Raw genomic sequence first — 26,936 nt, 5'->3', positions numbered from 1 at the left:
GAGTTACTATAGACTTATATTGCAGCTAAAGGAAATTGTGGCATTTACCAAATGAGTGGTGCCAGTGTTTAAGCATTTCTTGCTACGTGATGTTTGGCTAATATTCTAAACTGTAAAATGCTCACTTGAGATTGGCCCTGCGAAATTTTTTTTGTTTGAGTTCTACTTATTCACAGATAGTAGCTTCATTTCCTGTGTTGTAATATGACGTAAGGTATTTAGCAGAATCGGTCTGTGAAGAAGTATAAATAAAAGGTGCAGATTAATAGAACATTCAAAAATACAAACTTGGGAAGCATGTAGGGTATGGCAAGTGCTGATCTCTCTGGATATATAAAAATAGTCGTGTATTTGAAGGATACTCTGTTAAATATAAGTGAATACTGTGCTATATTGACATTCCAGGGAACTCTGCTATCCACGTAAACAAACACACAGAGTAACTGCCCTTCCTTGGCTGACCTTGACATGGAAATCCTTGCACAATTGCTATGTGCCCAGGCGTTGCATGGATAAAGATGTAAGCTTTGCTGTATTCTCCTGACTCTGCTTGTAGAGGTGACAGGGCAGAAATCTTTATTTAGTCTTTGGCATTCAATCGGAGATTAGCAACAAAGGTGTCTGGTTTTGTTTGTTTGTTTTTATGGTGACACAGTTGCCTACTGAGAATTACAACGATGCCACCACCTCATTTCACAGATGCTGCTGAACTGCTCTCAGCCGGGATAGATTTGGTCATTGGTCAGCTGGCTAAAAATCAAACTGCCAGCCTAGGTAGAGATGAAGGATTTTCCCTAAAAACCTTGTTTATATGGGAAGGTGTAAAAGCATCCCTCCAGTTTCAGATAGACTGTGCATTTGAATTTAATTTCAATTTAACATAGTATCTTCTTCACACTGGAAACTGACAAAAGGATGTTTTCAGTAAAGACTTTAAGAGGCTAAATAGATTCAGCAAATTAATTTTGAAGAACTCTGGGTGTAGGAATAGTGGGAGTGGTTGTGTGGATGGTATTGGTTGTGGGGCTTAGCTATGCATGTTGGTGTCATTTTTCCTTTACATTTGAAATCCATGTTGCATGATTTGAATTGCTAAGTTCAAATGTATAGATGTGACATAAAATATTGCTTAAGATAAATTCTACAGTAGATCTCCGTTCTGGGCAAAGTTAGTGAAAAAGTGTATGTGGATCTCAGTAGAAACAGGATCTAATAATGTGCAAGCTTACAAATAATAGGGGATATAGACAGGGAGCTGAATTTTACACTTGTCAGTTGAGGTGACTCTGAACTCATGGATATTTTGCTTAATGGTTTGAACCCATCACATTTCTTTTGAGGAGGACATCCCATTGAGTTTAGTAGAACAGTGCCCATGAGTAAGTGGAAGGTGCAGATCAGAGCAGAATAATTCCCGCAATATTGTTGTGTTACAAAAAGTCAGACTGCTCTCTGGTTTCTTCCTTTTTCTGTAGAAGAAAGTGGGTGTGAGATTCTTACCAGTGTGGCATACATCATCTCTGTGCTGGGTTGTGGCTCATAAGCGATGATCTAGAATGCTAGGTACTGCCTGTTTGATGACTCCTTTCAAAAGAGTATGTGAGTGAGCTTATCTGCCGCTCAGGCTGCTTGAACCTTTGATAGAAACCACAGAATTCCGGGCCAGGGAAGGTCACAGTCAGTCTGTATTAATAGAATACAGGACTGAGACTGTAAGTAAAACTGTCCTTCAGACCTGCTTTTCCCTTGGATTGATTAGGCTTAAAAAAAGAGTCTGAACATGGAAATTGATTGAAAGATGCTTTCTTTATCGACAGATGGAATGTATAGTTAATATTGTGTTTTATTGTTCAGTACTTCAACAGGCTGGAAGAAATCCATCTCAGAAGACAGTTAATAAATATTGGACTTCACAAACGATTGCACTGAATTTTGATGATTTTTGTAATATTTTAAAAAAAGAAAAACCAGCTACAAGAACTGAACTGCTTGAAGCATTTGGGAAAATAGACACAGATAACACTGGATATATTTTACATGATGAACTTTATAAAATTCTTACAACGGTAAGTATCAGTACAAACTTAATTATCCATCTTTAACCATTAGTAGAGATTTTGGAAATCAGACAGTAAAACTATTCTGAATGTGTAAACACATACTCCTAATCAAAAGAATCAATAACTGATTCATGGGGTTTGGGTTTTTTTTCCAATGTTATATCTGGTCTTTCTTCCATTTTTTCCCATTACAGTCTTTTCCTGTGCAGTTCATAACCTGTCTGTCCCTTTCAGCAATTGTGCCTTAAAGGTAGAAGCTGGCAGAAAAAAGTATTTTTCATGCTTTCACAGAACGCTTTGTTAAAAACCTACCTATATTGCAGTGGAGCAAGGGAAGTACACGTCACTCCCTTGGTTCAGTTAGTGCAAATCCCTCTATTCCCAGCAGTTCTTTAGGGTTATGAACTTTTACCAAGAGAATTAATGACATACCTTTGCTGTTCTTCCCTCGCAAGTTGTTGTCTATATATGTTCAGATACGAAGTTAAAAAATAGTATTTTTATGTTATGCATAAAATGTTAAGGTCAGTGCTTTAGTTTTATCACAGCAATGATGTTCTGTCACACCAGGGGCTTCATTGGATCTTATAGTTAGTTCCTTAGGCTCTTGAAGGAAACTGTGCTATGGTAAGTCAATACTTTGGTTAGAGATTATGCATTATCAACCCAAAGGATGCAAATGTCATAAGGCTTATCTGTACATGTCATTAATATGGCTTAAAATAATGACATTAAAAAACATCTGGAACTTCTTATTTAGCTCCTGAACTGCCACCATATTTTTAGGTTTCTAAATCTATAAAATTGTATAATCTGAAAGGATAGAAATACTTTTTTTAAAAGAGCAGCTGAGATTTTTGTGATGCTATGACATTGTAGGAGATGGAATTTTGAAGAAGACATTAGTAAGAGTATGTTAGAATGACAACTGTTGACAAGATTAAAATCCAGGTCCTCTGAGGATCTGCAAAGCAAGCAAACAAAACTCCTGAAACAGAACAGTCTTCCAAGTTGGTGTAGAGCTGATGCTCTGACTCTATAAACTACATAGATGTACATCACAGATGATTACAATGATTTTCTTTCTCTGTTCTGTCAGGTTTTTTTGCTCTGTACAGCCAAAAAAACTTCCTTCATTGTAAAAGCCAATCATCTTGCACAGCACAGACACTAGGGAGTAGTAACAATTAAAAATGGACTAGTAGTAGAATTCTAGTAGAGTCGTCAAAAGTGAGAATAAAACAATTTTAAGGAAATGTAGAGGAGAGGAAACCGGGATAGAAGGAACAAACACTTTACATACTGTATTTGTTGTGGCTGACCTATTAAACCAAAACGTTGTGGCAGAACCTTCAGTCCTCCTGTATGAACAAAAAGAACACTTGCAACAGTACGGAAATATTTCTTTATGTAATGAAAAGTAGAAGTAACTGATGTTGAGTGCTGCTGTAATTATGCCATGAAGAGCTATGAATTCTGTATTGTTACATAAAGTCAGGGCATTGATTTAGACCTAGACTGAAGAACTTGCTAGATGTGCTTGTAGTAGCAACTGGTGCTATTCAGACAGGGGAGGATGAGGATTTGTTGCAGTCCAGTATGGATCCAGGACTATATGTCTGCATCACATGTTTACCAACAAAGAAGTTCACATTAGTTTTTAGTCTCAAGTTTACACCATACATATGTAGCTGTAAAGTGATGTGAAGTCGACTTCTGTACAGCAGTCATATGTTGCTCTGTCATTGCTAACAGCCCTGTGAATCTGTGTAGAGGAAATTGCTGGAGGACCTTGTGGAGGACATGCTTTCTTCCTGAGAAATGTACCTTGTGTCCACATTGCAAATGGGGCACTCAAGATGGTATTCTGTTAAGCAACTTCAGGCTTGGTTCCAAAAGAATAGAAATTGCTTTGGCTTTACAGTAATGATTCCAACTAGAGATAGCTGCATGGCAAATTCATGCCTGCAATAACCCTTCTACTGAGCTAATTTGCAGATGTAGACTTGTACAATAGGATAGCTCAAGTAAATAAGTGAAACTAATTGTTATGAAGTTAGTTCTTGGTTGTTAGCGTGCTACAGTATAAGTAAGAATGACTGAGAGCTGGGATTCCCCAGTTTATGGAAGATTTTCTAAAGCTGATGTGTTATTCATGGCGGGTTTCCAGAAGACACCACAAAATTGCAGGAACTGATGCAGTTCATCTGTTCGGTTTTTAGTAGCATTGTAGGGACGTAATTTTTTATGATGTTGACCTCTATTTTGACGATTCAGACCACAATCCAATGAAATCTAATGCAAGATAAGATTCCCTGAGAGGATATTATAAGAATCTTTATGCTTTTATTAAATGTGCACCGTAGGTGAACAGCATTCTTGATTAGGAGCTCAAACTGAGTTGTTTTTTCATTGCAGAGAGGTGAAAAAATGACTCGGGATGAAGTGAGTGCCATTACTAAACAAGTTGATTTTAACTGCAGTGGTAAACTTGACTACAACAAGGTATGGCAAACAGTGCTATTGTTTGTTCTTGTGTTATTGGCCTGATGTGATTGACAGTATTAGCATTATCAAACACAGTACATAACACCTCAATTTGTTAATCTATTGATGACCTTCCCCCAGGCCTCCTGCAACTGGCTACGTACCGGAACATGGGTTGGAATATGTTTCTGTTTCACTTACTTTTATCTGGTTATTATCCTTATAAAGGTCGCTTGCTGGAAGTGAACTTAATGTATTAGGCAGAGCCTAACAGTAAGCATGAAACTTATGAGCTTGTGGGAAGGTCAGAGTTAAAGGAATGGTGGAATAAAGATGACAATCGACAGCAAACTTAGCTAATCAGTGAGAGTTGCTATGTCTGTGACATTTCGTAATTTCTTATTTGTGGGACATTATTGCATATGTTGATCATCTTATTTTCAAGATGCATCAGGTGTTTTTTTGACATCCTCTCAAAGCAGTGACTAAGGTTTGAACTGAATAAACAGTCCACAAAGATTTGTACATAAACATAGTTTCATAGGAGAAAAACAGCTCCCTGTGAAGAATCATATGTTAAAAAAACCCATTAGTTTTCAAATATCTAGAAAGAAATATAAATCATGTCTTGGGTTGAAAGTCACACTGAATTTTTATTCAATATTTGGACCTCCTTGTTGAATCATGGCTCCATTTTACTGTGTAACTTGAGTGGTTGCTCTGATTCGTGACAATGAAAATTAATATTGTGCTTTAAAAGAAAAGGCATTACACATATTGATGTGTCCTTTCCTTACTAATGTTACATTTTAAACCTAAAAACTGTGAGAAAGAATGTTTCACATACCAGATTGCTTTTCTTTATTTAAAGTTTTGTGACTTATACATGACAACCAGCGAGCAATGCTGCAAGACTGCACGAGAGAAACTGGAAGTTAATAGTCGATTGAGGCAACAGCAGTTTGGGAGTCAAGCTGAAACTTCCTCTGAAGGGATCACACTGCCAGTGTCAAAACCATCACTGAGAATCTCGAGAAAAACTGATCACAAACTAGCACCAATAAAAGGTATTTATATTTTATATTGGGAGTTTTCATTCTGTTGGAGATCATGCTTGGGGTCAATGAACAGTTGAGTATTTAATTTTTCTCAGATTAGTGAGAATGTTACTGACTAATAACAATTTCTACTGTGACAATTGCCTAAATGTTGTGGTAGAATATCTGGCCTCTAGGTTCAAATGGACTTTGACTACATCTATGATCTGAAGCTCTGAAATTCTTAAGGGTGAGTTTCGTTGGCTCTTTGTGTGACACAGACCAGAGGAAAGAGAGACAATGAATGCTCAGATGTTGCAACATAGGCGAGTTACTTATTTCCTTCCCAGAACAGAGATGAAACCTTAAACATCTATCAATAAACAGTCTGTTTCCATTATTGAGGCCCCTTTTCAAGCACAATCAATATGAGAGTTTAATGTTCTTTCTGAAGTTACAAAGGTACCTAAAAAACATCTCAAACTGGAAAAAGACCACAGGCTAACATACTGCAAAGGTACCGTGTATGAAATATTTGCATGTAGTGCGCACTGTTTACTTTTAAGTTGCTTCAATTCTAGGTGATACTGAAGAGATGCAAAAATGACAACAGTGATGAAGGCTGAGTTTATGTAGCTGAAAGAATTGTACTAGCAGAGTTACTCCAATGTAAGGAACCAGAAAGTAAAGACTTGGAAGTAATTGCATTGGGCAGCTGTGCCCAAGTGATTTGCTATCTGGTGGGGAAACTATGTTGTCCTGAAAAGAAATAACTTTAAATTAGAAGCAGGTTAAATCTATCCACTTAGGACAGATTTACCTTGATTGCAAGGTAAATGGAATCACGGGGTAACAATTTCTTGTCCTTCAGGCAGATTTGGTTCCAAGGTTCTGCCATTCATATGCCCGTGCCCATTCACCTGGGACGTACAGTCAGCAAAGTAAAAATGTTTGGGTAATAAATTATTTAAAGTTACATAATTACAAGGGAAATCAGCTTCTCTGATTGAAGTTCTTGTCATCCAGTTTTTCTCTGTGTACCTATAAATGTAAGCCTTTATGATAAATAGCACTAGGAGTGCGTTGAAATAATGTAATTGTAACTAAATATTTATGTTTATAGGTGACAGCAGAACTCCTTCAAAGCCCTCATCAGCTCAAAGTTGCAAAGCATCCATTTCTACCACAATCAGCATGGGCGCCAGTAGCAACAGAAACACAAAGCTAATTGAGCCAGACACAGTGAAGGTATCATGTAAGCTAGTCCTATTGAAATTATGCTGTTTTCCTCGAGGCACATATGTTATCGTATTTTAAATAAGAAACCATTTTTCTCTGATTTTTAGCTTATATTTTATTTATAGTTTGTCAAGGGCAGCTATAAAGTACCGAGAGGTTTCTTGATACATATTATTATTAACATTTTTATATACTGTTGGTTTTGCTGACATCTAGTTATTGAAAATAATTTTTCAGGTGTGAAGGTTTAATAGAACAAAGTGTGTTTTTTTATAAATGAAACCACTGTTGGATAAAACGTTTAATGACTTTTTGAGAAATTTAAAATTTAATAATTTATTAGGTTGGTGAGAACTTTAAATGCTTAAGTAGTCTGAAAGATTGTGTATCATAAACCTTTATATGAAAGGTAATTGGAAATAAATAACACATCTGTGAGCATATTCAGTTTGTTGGGCATTACTTTGTAAATATATGCTGTAGCCTGAAACTATTGATTTTTAGTTAGACTAATATGTTCTATCAGTACTTTGTTTTAAATAAATCACTCATTCAATATAAATTCCTGTGGGAGAAAGACAACAAAGTCACTTTGCTAAGTCAATATTTGTAGAGTGTTAATATTGATCTTTTTCCTTTGTTTTCCCTTTCTTGACTGAACCTTTACTAGTTTTCTTTCAACAGAAAATAATAGCAGTAGAAGTATAAAACATTAACTGGAAACCACTAAGATACATTAAAAATGTGCACCTTGAGACTCCTGAGAAAAAGGGAAAAAATGGTTATGACCACATAGTATAACTGCTGGTAGAAAACTGAACTGATTGTTCTCATGAGTTACATTTTTGTTTCAAATAACAACTCTGTATTTGTTATTGAACTCTGAAGTCCTTTATATCTTTGACATTGCTATACCATGACATTTGTTCTATATTAAAATTTAAAAACATAATCTCAAAGGAATTTTTTGCAGTCTGTTTAGGTATCTGGACCTCCATGCAATTTAACCTGCAATTTCACCTTGTTCAAACATGATATGTAGTATATAAAACCATTGCAGTTTCCCAATATTGGATTCCTCTTTCTTTGTACAAGCTAGTAAGAACGGAGTGAAAAAAAGCAGCTGCAGATATTGATTACTGTTGATTAGCGTCATACAAAAAGTGAAATTAAATCAATAAACATGAGAAGGTACGTTAGTAGAGCTACTAATTTTTTTTTTAACCCTAATTATTAAGAGCAAAATCCAAACTGTCAAAATCAGTGAATAAATATACAGCGATTTATTTGTGGTGTAGATCAGAATCTAGCACCCCAAAATTCTTCTTACTTATATTCAGAAATAATTCTTTTTTTCTGCAGTTTACCTGTCTTTGGGACAGTAAGAAAGTATTGCCATCATGAAGTTGGACCAATGCTAGCTTGACATTTCTGACAGAACAGTGGAAGTCAAAACATGGTGAATTGTCTAAATTTTAAAAGCCCTTAGAAAACATGGAATGTATTCATAGTGCATTCTTCCATGTGTTTTCTTTTTGTCAGTGGAGTTTTGTGACAGGTTCAAAGCCATATAAATAAATCCGGGGACTAAAAACCAGACAGTTGGAGAAGTGTTACAGATGTGCATAAACAACATGCTGACCTGTTGGGCTTTGGCTGTAGCTGAATTGAAATTCATTAAAAGATGGCAAATGGAGATCTTAAATTTCTGCAAAGTATTCTTTGTGACAGTTTTAGTCAAGGTTGAAAGACATAACAAAAAAAACCCCAAACAAACAAAACATCATCATCATGTTCTAAAATCTTCTACCTGCATTGGGTAGCTAAACTATGCATGCCAAGGAGTCTCACCTTTACATTCTGCTCCTCTGAAGTCAGTGAAAGACCTGTACAGACAGTGGGTAGCAGAAGAAATACCTGACAAAAGTTTTTTTCCTGAGAGTAAGTTATGTGCCTCTGCTCATGTCTGTGAAGTAGCCCTACACAGTTAAACTAGCAAGAGTTTTTCTGTGCAGATGGAACAGCTTTATACAAGACAAAGCGTTGAACTGAAGTTCTTTGCTTTAATCATAGGAACAATTCCTCTCAGAAACATTGCTTTCTATTTGGAATTTTGCATGACTGTATGGACAATGTCAATAATAACCTAAATTGTAATAGCAGTGGAATGCATTATTTGGGCAGTGATCAGCGCTGGCAGCAGCAGGTAGTGCCTAACATTTCTAATACAGACATTTCCCACTGTGTTAGCTATTATTAGACAACTTTTGTTATGCTTTGAAGTGACATAATCAACCCAGAAAATAATCTTTTCGCTTCCCAAATTTACATACCTGTTTGTAATTTGACATGGATAATTTAGAGAATATAGCACCACCTCATGCTCTCTGCAAGAATAACAGTTTAGTATTTGATTCTTAAAACGTTGTCAAACTTGCTTACTGTTGCTCACATCTTAACGTGCATGTTGTTCCTTGAGCTGTTTTCCCCTGCTTACTTGGATTGTGTGATTTCCCTGTTGTAACAATGTCTATCTGAAAGCAAAACTGCAAAACCTGTAGTCTTTCATCTGAAGTAACAGGCAGAAAAATGGAAGGTGAACAAACAGGACAGAGCTATTCTCTGAGGACTGTCTGTGAGGTGGTGGTTTGAAGACCACTGCCATAGTGAGAAAGGGGGAGTAGAACATGGCTGTTAGAGTAATTTTTTGTATGTGAAAATTGTCACTGTATCCTTTCAAATAGTTACAGCACATTTGGACTGCTGTTTAAATTTATATTATGCACTTTTATGTCTCAAAGAACAGCCATACTACTTCATTAGCAAACCTTTTAACTTGGATCTTTTTGAAACATCATTAATTTTTCAAACAGTTTTGTAAGGTACTAAGCCTAGAGGCTAAACGAGCTAGCAACCAGTTATCTCAGCTGTGTCAAGTATTAAGGATAAATCTTAATTTGCTGCATATGGACTTTACACGAAGTTAGGAGTCTTGGAAGTATTCGAATAAACAGTTCACTGAGAGTGGAATAGTACTAGAGGTGATTTAACAGACTAAACTACATATTCAAATTCTAGGACAGACTTATGTTGTCTCTGATGTTAATATGGACTCCCATTATCCATCTGTTTGACTGAGAGAACTCTGTTGCTCCATGTTTAATCCTCAGTGTTAAGTCCCAGTAACGTTTTATCTCTATTCTCCTCTTTCCTAATTGTTCTCTGTGATTGGACGCCTTCTGCTTATCCTGTCGCTAGAGATCTAGTTTAGTGGATAAAGATTGATACAAAATTTTTAGGTGGTCTTGTTAATTAGTTCTATACAACCACATAGAAGGTGGCCAGGGACAGATCTCTGACTTTGTGGACCAAGTAGCATAGGTAGCTGCACTTCCACAAGGCTTAGGCCTAGCACCCTGTCAAGCAGATTGTGTCTACTTTAAATGGCACTTGGCTTGCTTCTTTTTTCCTAGAACCCATGTGGTAGTTTTGTGGGTTTAAGAAATTTTATTTTTCAATGCTATTCATAATCTTATGTCTCTGCATCCCAACCAAGAATACACATTACAAGCTGTAGGTTAGGTCATGGCACAGAGTGTGCGAGGTTTTAAAACCTGATGGGATGATGTTGACCGTGTAGGTCACAGGAAGCCAAATCAAGTGCAGTTACATGCACGTTCCTCTTTGAAAATGATGCCTGAAATGAAAAATCTTCTGAACTGCATACATGTTTTCTTGAAGAGCACTAGCTGTAGTCACCTGAAACAGAGCCATGGAATGAGCTAACAGCTAAACAGTATGGATGGCAGGGTGTTGAATGCTTCACCTTGCTTTTCACTGTCTTATTTTGCAGTGTAGATAGCTGGTGAGATGAGATCATTGTTCCTCTAATAGCATGCTGTTTCCTCTGCATCTCTGATGGCAGAGAAGATAGGTTTCCACGAAGGCCCTGGATCCAACACGTTATTTTAACTGGGAAAGATTATGGGAGGAGAGGGAGTTGGTTATTAGCTTCCACCAGGGATTTGATGTCCCATATTACTTTAGATAACTTAATTGATCTTTGGTTTTTTGATAGCTTGTGCTCTGAGGAAGTATGTGTACTTCTAAAGTCTCTTAGAACTTCCTTAGCATAGTCTTAATTTTCTTGAAAAATCCTAAACCTCCAGAGAACAGCAGAAAGTAAGTTGCAAAGTATATAGTATTGGTACTTAGAAGTACTCCGTATTGTCAACTGTATGCAAATATAATTAGAAGAATTTGACATCTAAAATTGGTATGATGCATTATGCTACCAAAACTATTGGAGTACTGAAGATTAAATACTTGTTGCCTTTAGATCAACATCTTGGATGGGACCAGGGTAGTTTCACCATAATAAAGTGCAGTTTGAGATTAAGACAGTTTCCAGCTATGTAAAATCTGGAATTCTCATATACCTACATTCATGTGTTCAGGGTGATATATTTTTATTTCTTTAAGGTGAAGATTCTTTTTATAGCTGAGTTTGTGCTATTTGTGTGAAACTTGTAAGAGTGATTAAGAGACAGAAAATGAAGTGAGAGATAGTATTAGATTCTGCAGTCTTTCTATGCCAACACAGATGGTGAGTTTTCTCAAAGTACGTTTCTTTGTTTTGGTTGATTTATAAAAGTTCTTAAAGCAGAAAGGAGTATAATAAAGATGAATTTGGTAATGTTTGAATGAGAAGTGTTTAGTATAGAGGAGTTGATCCTGTTCCCACAGAAATCAGTGGCAAAATTGTGGCACAGGACTGAAGGCTCTTAAATCCATGAGTTCCAGAGTACTTTACATTCTTAAGAAATGCAGAGTTCTGAATGGAGAAATTTAAATCCAGGATCAGAGCTACATGTATTACCACGTGTGTTGCTTGGCATCCTGGGTGTATATACGCTAGCAAAGTCCAGTTCTTGCCTGACACCTTTAGGTCATTGACTGTAAAGTATCATCAACTGAGTGTGAATGCATTGTAATGAGGATCGGTTCTTTAAGAGGAGAAATGAATTGTAGCATTCTAATGAAGACTGTTTGGCCTCAGTTGGACTTAGTAGTAGTCAGCCTCGTTACTGGGAGTTACATGCAAAAGTTTTCCATTTTTTACAAGCTCTCTTTTCAAATCTGTGTTAGCTTACCTGTGACATTGATCACTGAGCATTGGTACAGCCACCTGGACAGAGCTCTCCACTAAGATGACACTGAAAGACTCCTTCTGTTAGGCTCTGCTCAGAAACATTAGCTTCCATTGCTAGGAAAGTGACTAAAACCGTGGACTTAATCCAGATCAGTGAAGGCAAAGCAAGAATGACTTCTGTTCCTCAAAGCATACAATACATCTATAGGTACTTCATTTTTATTTTGCTAAGGAAGTATCATTCTGATTATATTTTAAATTGAAAATTGGGACTTGCTATTAAAACAATAAAATTGAAGCATCTAGTTGTTTTAGCATCTCAGCAAAATCATGGCTTCTCTAGAAACGATATTATTCACACACAGAACAGTTTTCAGTTTGTCTTTCCAATACTTTTGACAGAAGTCAAGAAGAATCACTTAAATGGACCAGTGCTGGTGTTTGTGATTTGTCTGAAGGAAACAACTCCTCATTGTTCAGCTAATCAGTTACGTTCTTTGCTTGATTGGCCTGATGGAACTAATGTAGCAAAATTCCAGCCTTTCAGTGGCAAGTCACATAATTCAGAGAATTTTGTTAATTTAGATGATTCTTCATGACAATTTAAATTTCATTTCCAGTATTTGAGCATTGGGGCAATTGTATGTTTTTCATGCATTTTCACAAGTGAAGCAATATTACTAACTGCTCTGCAAAAATTAACTACAAAAAGGACTGTATGAGAAAATTACTTTTGTTTAAAGCAGAAGATCAGTGCTGTACCTTTTACAGTATTGTAAAAAAAATACAGTGGTGTATTTTATGCAGGATTTATTAAATCCTCAAATTAATTAATATTTCAGAGAAGAAGCTTTTATCTTGATCAAAGATGAAGGCAACATCTAATATTTCCTTGGTTTCCAGGACTGGCAATGTGCACAATCCAAGGGATGCTTCTACTTAGAAGATGATGGTGAAATCATTAGTCACAAGTACAAGCTGTACTTACCTGAGAGGTCTACAGTATGTATTACCATCAAGCCTTTAAATGTTCGTCAGGTAGAAGGTAAGTGTATTTGTATTTCTTGGGAGAATTTTCCATTATAAAAAATATTTTCTCTTCTCATGCTGATACATCTCTCCCTTTCTTACTTTCAATACTTTGCGATATTTTTCTCTGTTGACAGAACCCTATTGAAAATACAACTTAACTTGTCACACCACATTTTCTGCTTCATGATTTTGTGCTCACTGCCTGGGCAGTGAAAATCAGCTAAGTCCATTATCTTTCTGTTTGTAGTCAAGCAACCTCCTAGATTATTTTTGGCCATACATTTGTGGAGTTTCTGACTACGAAACTGAAATGTTAGCACTGTTTGCAGTATCTTCCTTTAAGGTGTTGATGTACTTTGTGAGAAACGACGACACAAGGTGAGTATTGCCTGAAGGATCTTGTATTCTCCACATCAGATACTTCTGTAAATACTTAAAACAGATTGTGGCTTTTTATGGCAGTATGGTATCTTGATGTTTTCATTATGAATCTTGTCTGATGGATGTATAGCATAGTATACCAATTTTAATTTTCATCTTAAAAGAGTGAAGTCCAGCATTAGAGCCACCTGAGATGAGTCAGCCTTTGTGCTCCTTTTTTCCAAACAGTGTTGGCTTTTTTCTCTCTGGTGATTCACCAAGGGTCTTCAGTTGCTACGTTGAAATTGTTTTTTCTCCATGTAGATTATTTCCTCTTTAATCCTGTGAAACAGGAGCCATTAGATCCCAAAGATGTTTGAGTCACCTGGACTGGCTCTTGTGCTACAAGTTGGTAATTGGTTCTGATTGAGGTTGGTAATAAAAACTTCACTGCAAATAATTGAGGGAAAATAGTTATTTTTCAGTTACTATCTGGCTGAAATGGGAAGCTGATTGACTGACTTCTAATGGTGGTTTGATACTAACAGATTTGAATAACAGGATGTCTCAGTGTTCTGCTCATAACTTTTCTTTTTTCATGTGGCGCCCTTTTAAACTCTGCCTTAGCATAGTTCTGCTGCAGGATTGTCCAGACATTCTGTGTAACCAAAAAAGTACTTGCTTCTCTTTTGTGAAGGGGAAAAAAAAGAATTCTACTTCTACACTGTTGTAGCTTATGACGTGTCCAAACCTCAGCGCAGCACCTGAGGGACCATCAGACTCTCATGGAGAGGAAGGCAAAATGGCAGTTTATTGAAAGACACAGGCACTTACATACAAGTAGCAGAGCCAGCCCTTCGTGGGCGGTTTTCTACTTAGTTCCTATGTTTCCGTCAGAACACGTGATCTTCCGCATCACCACATCCCTATGCTACTACACTACACAACGTTACTGTCCTGTTGTATGTAGAAATATCTTCTGTTATGGAGAGGAAGGCATAATGCTTCTATGTAAGGAAGAGGTTAATGTTAGCAGAGCGATTACCTTTTTATGAGAAATCAAAAATACCTTCAAATTTGTAAAAAAGTTATGTGGTGTGTAGCCACTCTTTGCTATTCGTGACTCCTAACTGTAGAAAAACTAAGCCCCTACATTCATTGTTTTGCTGTGGGTTGATTAACTTGAAGACCACTTAATAGCTCATTTCTTGATTGTGCCAGGAACTGAGCAGCTACAAGAAATCAGAGAGATTCAAATGGCATCTGTTAAACATCCATGTAGGACCAGGCCTCCATTCCAGTCCATCCCAAGACAAACAAATCATACGTGATCAGACAAATCATATGTGATGCCATGTAGGAGGATCTTTCAACTTAAATTTAAAATATGATTTAAACTTACACTTCTGAGATTTAAATCTTCTGGTATCCCTAGCTTTTGCACATAATCTGGGTTTCCAGTCTAGATGGGTTTAACAATATTTTACAGAACATCAGATGAGAATATGATATAATTTTGCTAACATACTTGATTGCAAATATCTAGGAGCCTTAGTATAAAGAAAAGTAATAATAATGTTCTAATGGTAGAAAACAACAAAAAGAGCTTCCTTAACTACCAAAGCTTTTAGTATTAGACCTACTAATAGTAATCATTATCTGCAAGTGTCACAATACTTGGAACAATTTATCTGATCGGCCTAAACAGGAAAGGTAATCCCAATAGCATATAATGGATTTTTTTTTTTTCCTATCTTGCCTTAACAGGGATCAGTATTATAAATACCATGGAAATACCTACTTTGGATTGAAAGAAAAACAGTTTTGTGCCATTATTAAGCATTTTTCTTGGCAATGTTTTTCTTTTTAGGAAAACCTTGTAATTGGTTGTCAGTGGATACAGCTTTGTATATTCTGAAGGAAAGTGAAACCCAAGAAAATCTACACCTTATGGGCTTTACTGAACAACAAAACAAAGAGGTTAGATATTTTTGCTGTCTTCCTGTTTTGATTGTTATATCTTTAAATGCTGCATGGGTGAGTTCCCATGTGTTCGGAAGTAATTCAAACTGTACCTAATCAAACTAGAGAAGAAACACTTGTTCTGTGCATGTTCCCTTTCAAAATGGACAGCAGCTGTGCAAGGTGAGATGTAATACAGTCTTACTTATGCCCTTTGGATGGGCTGAATTGCAAGCCACGTGTGGAAGTTTAATGAAATTCTTGTGAGGACCATATTATCATGTGGTGTGTTAGCAAATATTTCTGAGTTGCTGGTTATCTGTATAGATGTGGGGTGTGGAAACTCATTTGTATCCCTCCATCTTGAAAGATAAAATGTCAAAGGTAAAATTTGTTAACATTTCCTTTTGTTTTCTTTCTCCTTGCTATATGTATGGTTTTGAACTTCATAGTGCACAGAATATTCTTATGCTATAAGAAATAAAGGAGGAGAAATGTCAGCGTTAGCTGACTTCCCCCTTCCAAGCCACAGGGAACTCAGCTTGCTTCTTAAACCCTACATTACTTGTGACTTTTTAAATAGGAAGTTTTTGCTGCTAGTTTGAACAAAGCTGAATAGTGAGGGAGGAAATTAAAAACTCAGTGGGTTTGTCTGCTTCTGGCTGCTTTTTAGTGTAACAATTAAAGTGTGTTACAGATCTGAAAAGTGATAGGGCTGTTACTAGGCATTTCTAGTAATGACCGTTATCCCCTCATCTCAGGTCCTGTATGTTTTTCTTAATCTTATTATAACTAAGACATTCACTAGGTTTTTTGTCTTTAAAATGGCATCACATAGCATCTCACTGTAGACGTTTTCTTTAAGGAAAGAGCCTAGCGTTACCAGTGTTTTCAAGTAATTAATCACTTCTTAAATGATACCTTTCCTGATTACTAATGATATTCATACAGAAATAACTTACAAACTTGTCTGTCTTCCTTCAAGAGTAGATGTTTGGATGGAGAGGGGAGCTTGGATCAGGTGTTTACTGGCTGCTCCCATTCACAACAGGCTGTAGGTTGAAGAAGGTAAAAACACAAAGTACTGGAGAAGCAAAACTGGTGTATAGAGGTGAAGATGGAGACCTGGCTCTGACCAAGGAGTTCCGGTGAGTTGTGTTCCTAGATAGGCACAGTAACTATCATAAAAATGCGTGCTCCGAAGAGCATCTAGCTTTTTAAAAGCTGTATGTTACTGAAGTACTGTTTGTACAGAATATTCTCAAATAGACTGAATAGTTATCGACAATACTGTGAGGCAGTAAATGAAATAAGTATTTGGAAATAGTTCTGCCTTTTTCATCTTTTAGAGCAGCATTATTGGATATATTTGAAACAATTGATTTGGATGGAAATGGCCTTCTGAGTTTGGAGGAATACAATTTCTTTGAACTGAGAACTAGTGGTGAGAAATGTGATGAGGAAGCATGGGCTGTATGTAAGGGTAAGTTCTTTGCTGTGCTTGATACAACTAATTAGGGCTATCATTCTACTTGCAAGCTGTTGTTCATAGTATCGTATTATGTATCTAGTATAGAAGAACTGAAAGTTTTGTAGCCTACAGCAAGAACACGTGCAGATACTGTTCTCCCTTTGTTTTTCTTTTTTTCCTTTTCTAGTCTCCTGTCTTGTTTTGCTTCATTCTGGTTTGTGTGCCACTGACCTTCTGCTGAGAAAATTCTTCCCATTGCTAACTGCAGAGTTTTGTAGGTGAAAGATTTTGTAGCTGCCAAAACCTACAGGTTTTCTAATCGTGGATCATATGGTGAATTAAACTGTAAGAGGTATTCATTTAATCAATCTCTTTTCTACAGAGTAAGCTGCTACTGCTTTTATATTTCACAAAGTGTTGAGAGGGACTTTTAAATAGTGTGTATATGATGCTTTAAAAATGCCATCTAGAGCTTATGATGACTGTTTGGAAAATTAATTAGAAAACGCCTGTTGCAACTATACATTTTTTTCAGGTGTAAGCAGTTATAAGTCATTAAAAATCTGTCTTTTGAAGGTTCATATATGGTGTGTCAGTCTGTCCATATTGTGCTATATGACAGCATGAGATTCTGAGACTTCCATGGGTGAGACGGGGAAGCTGACAGTTAAAACTTTCAGCTGTGCTTTGTTTTCTGTCTGCTGATACATCTCATCAATGTTACTGGAGGTCCTGCCAGCTTGCAGCAGTGTTGGGCCACAGATATCAATGTTAAAGAAAAAAGGAGGTCTGTGGCATTGCGAAGGCCTTGAGAATGCACGTATTTACCTTGTAACAGGGCTAGGAGAATACAACCACCAGTGACTATAGGCTGCTCTAATAATACAGTGCGTGAAAGCAGTGGTTTCAAAGCATGGGCGGTTTAGCCGCACTTGTGTGAACAGACTGCACATCTAGAAACGATTCTGTGAAAATTAGAGGAAACTATAAGAAATAGTTTTTCTGTAACTTGTGTCTGACATGCCAGTATGGCATATCATTGTATATCAGCCCAAGTCATCTTTGATATAATTCATTTGTAGGCTATGACACATTGCTTAATTTGGGCCAAAATACTTCACATCTGGCAAGTCCTGCTAATTACTTCTCCCCAGAACACTCTAAGATAGTGGATTTTTTCCAAAATGACAGAAAGCTCATATAGAAATACTTTTCTATAAATGAGTTTCTCATCTGTTTCATCCCTATCCTTTGCCACACTTTATGCCTTTGTCAGTGTTGCACCTCTGTGCACTGGTCTCAACATGCATAGGAGGGGTATATATATATATATATATATATATATGCGTGTGAAGTGTGTAAGAGAGGAAAGAGAATATGGTGAATGTTTTACTAGGTCATTAATCAGTTGAAGGGTTCAGACGAATATCATAAATCTTGACACCAAAGTTCAAGCCATTTATTATAGCATCTGTACCCTTAGATAGATTTATTAAATTGGTAATCCCTTTTTAATAATATATAGTAAAGATTTAGCATTGTTATGAAGATGAGAAAACCATTTTAAAAAATCTCTGACACAAGGACATTTCAATTATGTGTTTGCTGACATTAGAGTGGTCTATCTGTGATATTCTATCTAGAGAGGGGTGTTAGGATTACTGGCATTTTATTGCTTTTTAGGAACTAAGTAAATAATTTCTGTATCAAGGACCTCAAGCGCTAAGGGTGCTGGCTCCAGCAGGCTTCCATTTCCCGTTCCTAATATACCCCATTCTGCAAATCTCAACCACAACAAACACTGCTAGCAAAAAGAAAAAAAAAAATAAATATAAACTCTTTCTGTTTTGAAATCTCACCCTCTTTTGGGTTATACAAGGGGCCAGCTGTTTCTAGTCATTATCTAAAATCCACAGGGAAGCTCTGCAAAGAGCATGTATCTGGTCAGGGACATCTTTCCCAAATAATATGGGAGAGCCTGAGATGGCGCGAATGGCTCCATCTTTTAAACCCTGTTAACATAAGTGGGAGTTTGGCTCTGGAAGGATGAAGGGTGTTTGCAGAGAGAACAGATGTTTAAGTGCTACCTTATATTTCTTTTTAAATAGATAATTTTGATATGAAGAAGAATGAACTAACAAGACAAGGATTTATGGATTTGAATCTAATGGAAGCCAATGACCGTGAAGGGGATCCTAGTGACCTTTGGGTCACTTTATTGTCTCTGGGCTACAACAAAGCATTAGAAATGACAGAGGTATGATAGCCATATAGCAAAAATAACTGCTTCACATACAGCTTTCCACACATGTTTAACTGCAGTACTGTTTCTGTCATAAATTGATTTGAGTAGGTCAGTGATCCAGTCCAACAACTGTTAATACAGGGTTTACACTATGACTTTTGGTCATTATGGTATCCTTAGGTATGCTTTCTTAGGATAACACTGGCGTTGTTGAAGGAGGAGATTTGCCTTCTGTTTTAGAGAAAGCCAGTGTTTTGTGGGGTTGTACAGGAAGGAATCTTGGGTTATACCTGTGGAAAGAATTCGTGCACCTAGCTGGTAGGAAGTGATAAGAAGACAGTGATGGTAAACTGTGACCTGTCAGCAAACCTACAAAATGTGTGACTTGCTCTGCTTAAAAAAATCACTTTCCTGGCCGAGGCCACAACATAAGTGGGTAAGGATAGGTAACTTTTTGCCCCCCACGTGATTCAGAATTCGTAATTCTCAGACATGGCTATTTCTGTTACTGTTGCCTTTCACTACAGTGTCTGAAGGTGTTCAACGTACAGGTTTAATGAAGGGGCTTCAGGTGGCACACTGTTTATTTTACAGGACCAGGGATTATTTCTCTTATGTTTATGCTTGCTTATAGAGTTATTTATTTATTTATTTATTCAGAAACGGTAGCAGTGTTGATGTGAATAGCTCTTACTAAAGAACGAGGTTCTCTTTAATGACGAGAAAAAAATTATGAAAAATTAAAGGATACATTAAATATGCAGATAATCATTTAAGTTTCATTTCCAAGGAAAGCTGATTTTTTAAAATCATCATCTGATTATATTCTTTCATTAACATTTGTTAAACCAGGGTTAGCATAGTCACCATATAATATATATCCGTGTGTGGAACAAATATAGGCAGACCCAAAAGTACTCAGTATGGCTGAGAGAACATCAGTTGTCTTGCAGTGAAAATCTTGAGGTCATGGTGAATGATTTCTTGATGGTGAACACTTTCTCCTTTTCCTGCGAGTATGGTTAGTAGAGGAGCTATAAAACTGTCTTTCTGCATTTCAGACGTAAGAGGGAGCTATTCTCTAAGAAAAGATTTGGGGAGGTTTTTCTCAAGTTAAAGAGATTTCAGAAAGGTATTTTGTGCCTTATACTAGCTGTGGTTTATGGCTATAGTCTTTGCTTTCCAAAGGACAACGTAGCTCTCCGAAACTCTCTGATTTTATTAATCTAAAAATGTACATCTACTTAACATATGCCTATATCTTAACCCTTTAATTCCTCAATTTTACGTGGTTTAAGAGATTAATATTTCGGGAGCATTGAGCCCCTAACAAATTAAAGACAGAATCTGAGAAATCCTAGTAGATTCCAATAGCCATTTGAAAGAAACCGAGGTGCTATTACTGAGCCTAACAACTAGGAGTTTTTGTTTCTTACAGGTACTAATCTTAGCCAAGATATTGTAAAAGCAGAGTGCTTAATGCAGCATTGCGCATAGTTTAAATCTGTGGCAAGAGTGTGACAGGTAAAGGAGGCAGGTTTATTTCAGACACTGAAATACATTCATACTTCTCCTTAATTCCTTTATTTTTGTTTTTAATTCCTTGTACGTTTTGCTATCCACGAAAGGATTTGCTATGTTGGAGCTGAATGCACCAAACTGCATCTTGAGTGTGATGTGATTGGCATGAAAAACATTCATTTGTCCTGAGTGTTCACTTGGTTTAAAAGATTGCCACAGCTCTCGGGTTTTAAGTATTTAATGTTCAGGGACATACTCGTATTTGGGTAATTCTGTGTCAGAGCATATATGAAAATACTTAGGAGCTGTGGATGAAAATCTGAGGGGGAAAACTACAGATAAAGTCATGATGAAACTAATTTTCTCCATTACAGGCATGTCCCTTTGTCATTGACATCTATGCAGAAAAATGCAAACCCAAAATTAAAGCCATATATCTAGAGGCAGGGAGCTCACAACTCAACAGGGCTATCTGCAAGTCTGTTGTTAATAAAGGAGAGGCCAAAGTAATGGATGGCTGTGAAAACATAATCATCTATACCTACAAAGCGGGCAGGAGAATCACTTCTGTTATTGAAAATAAGGTACGGCATTAGACTTCTGTAAGGTACTTTGTGTTAATGTGCATTATTGTTCTTCTTCCGTCCTTACATCATTTTTGAGAACTACATTTTCTCATTTTTGATATCAACTTTTGTTAACTACTTCATTAAAAAAAAAATTAGTGCCTGATGCAAAGCTCTTTTTGACATATGACTCAGACTTTAAAAGAGTCTGGATCAGTGTTCTTGGAAGGGACAGCTTATTATAATGAGGCAAACAGTTTTCAGTATTATTTAGAATCTGAATATTTGCTTGTGTTCACATTCCAATTTGACAGTATGTTGATAATTATTTGAGACATAGTATGTTCATAATACCAGAAAACAAATACTAGGAATAGGGAATAGAATTACAGAAAAACTACAGCATTTACATGATTTAGTGTTTTCATTGTGCGTAAGAAAGTAGAAGAACAATGATTTGCATTGGTTGTGTTTTAGAAGTGTATTATGGATGAACTCTTAACTGGCTAGTCTGACAGGTTTACTTTCTTACTGATCCAAGCTAAGAATTGTAAATCCAAGCAAAAGTGGATGGTGAGAAGCAGAGATTTTAAATCTTTTTGCATAGATTGTAATGAATGTGCTTTTTATTCTCAGTTTCATTTCTGTCAGGAACTGTGAGTAGATAAATACAGTGCAGTAAGATGCTAAACTTTAGATGCTTTACATTTTAAAAGATCATAGCAAGAAGTGTATTTTTAAATCTACAAACATGTGAAAGGGGGTGGGTTGATGGACTAATATTAGGAGTGAATGCTGAGGCTCCTTGGAACTACAGGTTTAGATCTGCACTTCGCCCTTTAGGGTAGATATACTGGAGTTATTTATATGTTTGGGGATATGTCAGAGAAGGAGATGAGCTCTGTACTGAGGCAGCTGGATACTGTCTGATTAAAATCACTGACCGCTGCCATTTATACCATTTGGGCTTCATTTGCAGACAACACCAAGTTGGGTGGGACTGTTGAACTGCTAGAGGGTAGGAAGGCTCTACACAGGGTTCTAGGCAGGCTGGATCACTGGCTGTAGGGACACGTAGGGTCTAGAGCACAAGTGTTATGAGGAGCAGCTGAGGGAACTGGGGGTGTTTAGCCTGGAGAACAGGAGGCTCAGGGGAGACCTTCTCGCTCTCTACAGCTGCCTGAAAAGAGGTTGTAGAGAGGTGAGGCGGGTCTCTTCTTCTAGGTAACAAGCGATGGGATGAGAGGCAATGGCCTCAGGTTGTGCTGGGGGAGGTTTAGGTTGGATATTAGGAAAAATGTCTTAATGGAAGGGATTGTCAAGCCCTGGAACAGGCTGCCCAGGGAAGGGGTGGAGTCCCCATCCCTGGAGGTATTTAAAAGATCCATAGATGTGGTGCTTAGGGACATGGGTTAGTGGTGGGCTTGGCAGTGCTGGGTTAATGGTTGGACTTGATGATCTCAAAGGTCTTTTCCAATCTAAACGATTCTGTGATTCTGTTCTAGAAAAGAATTTAATAAAAGTCAATTTTATGCATCTGTCTTCTAAGATTCCCACAATGCAAGCAGTCTGGTTATACCTTCAGTTATTGTACTGATGATTTCAATGGAAATAATTGTTTCTGTTATTTCTCTAATTAAATTAAGGAAATATGGTAGCTCCTGAGAGATTCTCTTTTTAGTCTTGTGTATGTATTTAATCAGTGGGTAAAGAAAGGTGTCTTTTAACCCTCCCTAGTTAGGGTGTGAGCTGGAGAGATTAAACGACCTTGCATACAGAGCATCAAATTTCTGAGAGAGTAAGCAGCACCAAATCTATTCTTTGCCTATTTGTGTGCCAAAATAAATAGTTAATGAAGCATTTCCTATCATCCAAAGCACAAGCTTACTCTAATATACCCTCTGTGCTAGATGAATCTCTGTGACCTTGTTCATATTACAGGAAGATACTTTTTGGCACAGACAATTCTTTTGTTTGCCTTTATCTCACTGCCATGTAGAAATGAGGACTTCACCAAAGTGATGCCAGAGCAGACAGATCAAAGTCATAAGCAGCTCAATGCTAAATTGTGTTTAATTTCTGCAACACCACCGTATTTCAAGAATTATTATATTTACACTCAGCTATCCACAAACCCTTTGTACTGTGAGCACTAGAGATAACTTTTTTTGGTCAGTCCTTACCAGTCTTAATGGTAGCCTCTTTGCTGCCTAAGGTTGATTGTGTGAAGTGACTGTGTTTCTATTCCAATTCTCAATACAGAGAGAATGCTGGATAACATTGTCTAAGAATCAGACATTTTCCAATGTCTCTATCAAATTGCAATTTATCTAGAGACAGCTGAAAAGCAGGGTATATAGCATGTCCTTAGGTCTTGTGTCTTGAGTATTGCCTGGAATAAACTGGCGGTTAATGAGTTTTCCATTACCCACATATCTTGGATATTTTTTTTTATATATGTATATCTTGGATCCTTCTTGGAAGCATTTGCACAGCAGGAATGTCTGTTCTTTAAGTGATTGTACTTATATGAAATTTCTCAAATATTTTAAAAAATCTCTATAAAGCCTAGCTGGTTTTATTCAAGAGAATGTTTGAAACAAACCATGTGCAGCAGATTGGGATGGGTCACATCTTGATGAGTGTCTCTTCCAAACACCTTTGTGAGGTGTTGTCTTTGATTTGTGGCAGTAAGGAACTAGTGAGGATTCCTGGTCATTTATTACAACAGGAGACTAAATATGAAGGATGCTCCTACTGCTTACATTGGGCATTTAACTTCAGTTGTTAGGAGCTGAATCTCTATGTAGTTGGTGAGAATTTATGAACATGTAGTATGAGCTCCTGAGGGAATGGCCTTTTGCTGGTGGGATAGGAACCCTGAAAATCAGAATGGCCATTCAATGTCAGATGAAGATCCTTTTATGTTTCCATAAATGACCTGTAGGAGATGTTGCAAGTACAAAAACTGGGCAAGCATCCAGTGACGCTTCTCTAGATTGCGGTCCTAGTCTCTAGTGATGTGCAGTTCAAGGACTACTTGAGTCAGAAATACTTTCTTTGTACTTAAAATCCCTTCGTCTTTTTTTCTAGTATGAATTTATCCAGTCACCTTTGGAAACTGTAAACCACCATCAGCAACGATGCGTGGCACAAAGTTTTCTCACTCAGTGGTGCTCCCATGTTGTATCTTCACAAGTACTTAAGTTTTTCAGTGAATCTTAAATGACTATTGACAGTGAGTCCAGGCTCATTGTCCAGACTGTGATGATGCTAAGATACGCTTGAAATTGTTACTCTTCAAAGAGACTAGACATCAGCATCCTTAAAGCATTTCCATCCTGTACAATAGCAAAGTTAGAGGAAGTAAGAGGAATGTGTAGTTGTTACATAAAGAACAGCCACTTAACCATTAGGACTAATGCGTTCCTTCATGTTTTTTCACTTGCAGTCTGAAAACAAAGTGATTATTCATGTCAACAATGAGCAGAGTAAGAACTGCCTAAGTAGTAGGGGACTGCCTGTTTTTGCTGTAGAAGTGGCACCAAAATCCATGATGGTAAGATTTTTATTGTTTAGCCAACTTTAAAATCTAAGCAAGAAGAAAAAAACGTGACATCTTTGCAGTTCCCTTTTGCAGGTCTTTTATTGTGATAATGAGTGTGTGGATAGTGGCATCTTAATCACCAGTACAGATCAGAAACAGTTCTTGATATTTCAAAACTGAACATGTACTTGATGTATCCATGTTTTTCTGTGCAGATTGCTATAAAAATCCATAGCTGTTCAATTTTTGATAGGTGTGCCTATTTCAGTGGGCCATCCAATACATGTACCGTTTATTCTTTTTCTTTTATTCTTATATTCTTTTTTTAAGGCTGTATTTTCTTTTTTTTACTTGGCGAATTTTAATCAGATATATTGATGTCTGTGAGAAACAGACCAAGTATGCACTAGTCAGAGACAAAAATATATGCGTACTGCACTCCTTATGTACAGTGTCATTTGCAGATGGCTAACTTTGGTTAAACTTGACTTAACCGATCCTGTTTAGCCACAAGACAATTTGATCTGCCGATCCCCAGTCCCCATTCTGGAGCTGGGCTTTAGTGAAATTTCTATGAGGGTTCTAAGAGACAGAATGAGATTGAAAATGCGTTACAAATGCAGTTGATACTCTTCTTCATTCATTTGTGAAGAAAATCCAGTTTTTATTATTCTAAAAGTATGGTCTCTCTTTAAAAGAAGAGGCATCTGAACTGTTTTATATTTCACAGTTTTCCAGTGTAGATACATACAAACCTGTTGTAAACAGGTAGAGTCCTATGACAGAGGCCGGGTTGGGGCCTGTTCTAATATTGCTGCTGACACTTGAGGTAACTATAGCCTGATTCTGTAAGGTGTTTTATTAATTTTAATTTCAGCTTCATTCAGTATAAGCTGTAGGCTTAGTGCCCCTTACGCATATTTTGCTGTCATGCAATTAAATTAAATCACAAGTTTTGAATACCAGCTGTCATTATGGATGATGGATGTTCATAATATAGTGTTAGTGATATATGTACTGGAACAGTTCATTTTGCTTACATAGCACTTGAGGTAACATACGTGCAGTTCTCCAGTAAACAAGTATTTCACCTCTGTTTTCTCTATTCTATACAGGTTTCTCAGCACGTGATGCCACTGAACGAGCAGGAAGAATGGCTTTATAATTGTGTGCATTCCCTCTTACATTAAATGTTCTAGTTAGAGGGCTGTTTCTTAGCACTCATGCTGAACCAGGAATCTTTTTTGGCAGCTTCTAGGCAATTGGTAGTTTTGTCCTTCTCAAAAAGCTGGCATACATTTATACTTGGCAGAGTTTGATTTGTTAAAGTCAGTGAATCACATAAGTACTTATTTCTGGTATCATACTTCTGCTGATGGCTTTTAAGAAACATTTATAGTGATAGTTTAGGGATGGATTAACTGTAAGTATGCAAAATCCTTTGCAGAGTATTCATCACGTATGGTCTAACAAAATATATTGGCGTGCAAACATTGAGATGCAACAAAAATTAGGGCTGTTCAGTAATACAGCTGACAGTTGTAACATAATTGTGTTTTATAAAGGCTAGTTTCCCTAAATATCGTCTTATTTTCTATAACATGTAATGTAGTTCCATCACATGCTGGAACTGCTTCACCGAGGAAAAACTTAATCTGTTAAATGGGTCTGATGGATTCCTAATTAAACATCCTTATGGTTTTGATGTCAGAAGCATAAAGAGGTGGGGTTCATAATTTCATTTTGCCACCTGATAAAGTATGTGCTTCTTTCCTTTTTATTTTTTATTTTTTCATTTGATGATAATACTAATCTTATACTTGTTCTGAGTAATTAGTGCCTGGTTTTATACTCTCTTATCTAAAATAAAGTCTGCATTTTTATGTGCAATAAGGAAGTAACATTATTTGAGGAAAACAAAAATTTGTCTTCATTCTTGACTGTTAACAGCTATTAATTATTTCCAGGGTAGCTGAAATAAGGAGACTGAAGTCCACCAAGTTTAGGCTGCAATATCAATGAGAAGCAGCTTTGAGGTGCTAAAAATATTCATCCTATTATGCTTTTCTGGTTCTTTTAAATGTCTGCTAATGTGGAAAAAATAATGATGACCCTTGCCACTGGATGCTTAAAAAGTGTCTGAGTTTAAAATAGACATTAAATGTATGTGACCTCATCTGTGAGGGCAGCAAGTGGTCTTGAAAAGCTATATTTATCTGCCAGCAACTCCTGCACTCTGCTGTTACTCTGCTGTAAT

The 26,936-nt window shown here is 36.9% G+C and overlaps 1 protein-coding gene across 5 annotated transcripts in view; it reads left to right on the top strand.

Annotated features, from left to right (window-relative positions):
• EFCAB7 (EF-hand calcium binding domain 7) overlaps window positions 1-26,871 on the top strand; it is a 32,282-nt gene extending 5,411 nt beyond the window's left edge. For 4 of the 5 annotated variants that reach the window (XM_056356456.1, XM_056356457.1, XM_056356458.1 and 1 more), the window contains 12 exons: window positions 1,855-2,066; window positions 4,479-4,565; window positions 5,419-5,614; window positions 6,708-6,832; window positions 12,879-13,020; window positions 15,238-15,347; window positions 16,320-16,477; window positions 16,679-16,812; window positions 18,909-19,057; window positions 20,941-21,150; window positions 24,584-24,691; window positions 25,795-26,871. In XM_056356456.1, coding sequence (XP_056212431.1) covers window positions 1,855-2,066; window positions 4,479-4,565; window positions 5,419-5,614; window positions 6,708-6,832; window positions 12,879-13,020; window positions 15,238-15,347; window positions 16,320-16,477; window positions 16,679-16,812; window positions 18,909-19,057; window positions 20,941-21,150; window positions 24,584-24,691; window positions 25,795-25,869 — 1,706 coding nt within the window. In that variant the 3' untranslated portion in view covers window positions 25,870-26,871. The remainder of the gene's footprint in view (window positions 1-1,854; window positions 2,067-4,478; window positions 4,566-5,418; window positions 5,615-6,707; window positions 6,833-12,878; window positions 13,021-15,237; window positions 15,348-16,319; window positions 16,478-16,678; window positions 16,813-18,908; window positions 19,058-20,940; window positions 21,151-24,583; window positions 24,692-25,794) is intronic. The other variant, XM_056356459.1, reaches the window with a different exon arrangement.
• Window positions 26,872-26,936: the final 65 nt, after the last annotated feature.

This window comes from Falco biarmicus, chromosome 11 (assembly GCF_023638135.1).
Source record: "Falco biarmicus isolate bFalBia1 chromosome 11, bFalBia1.pri, whole genome shotgun sequence".
NCBI lineage: Eukaryota > Metazoa > Chordata > Aves > Falconiformes > Falconidae > Falco > Falco biarmicus.
This window is presented reverse-complemented; position numbering and strand designations above follow the sequence as displayed.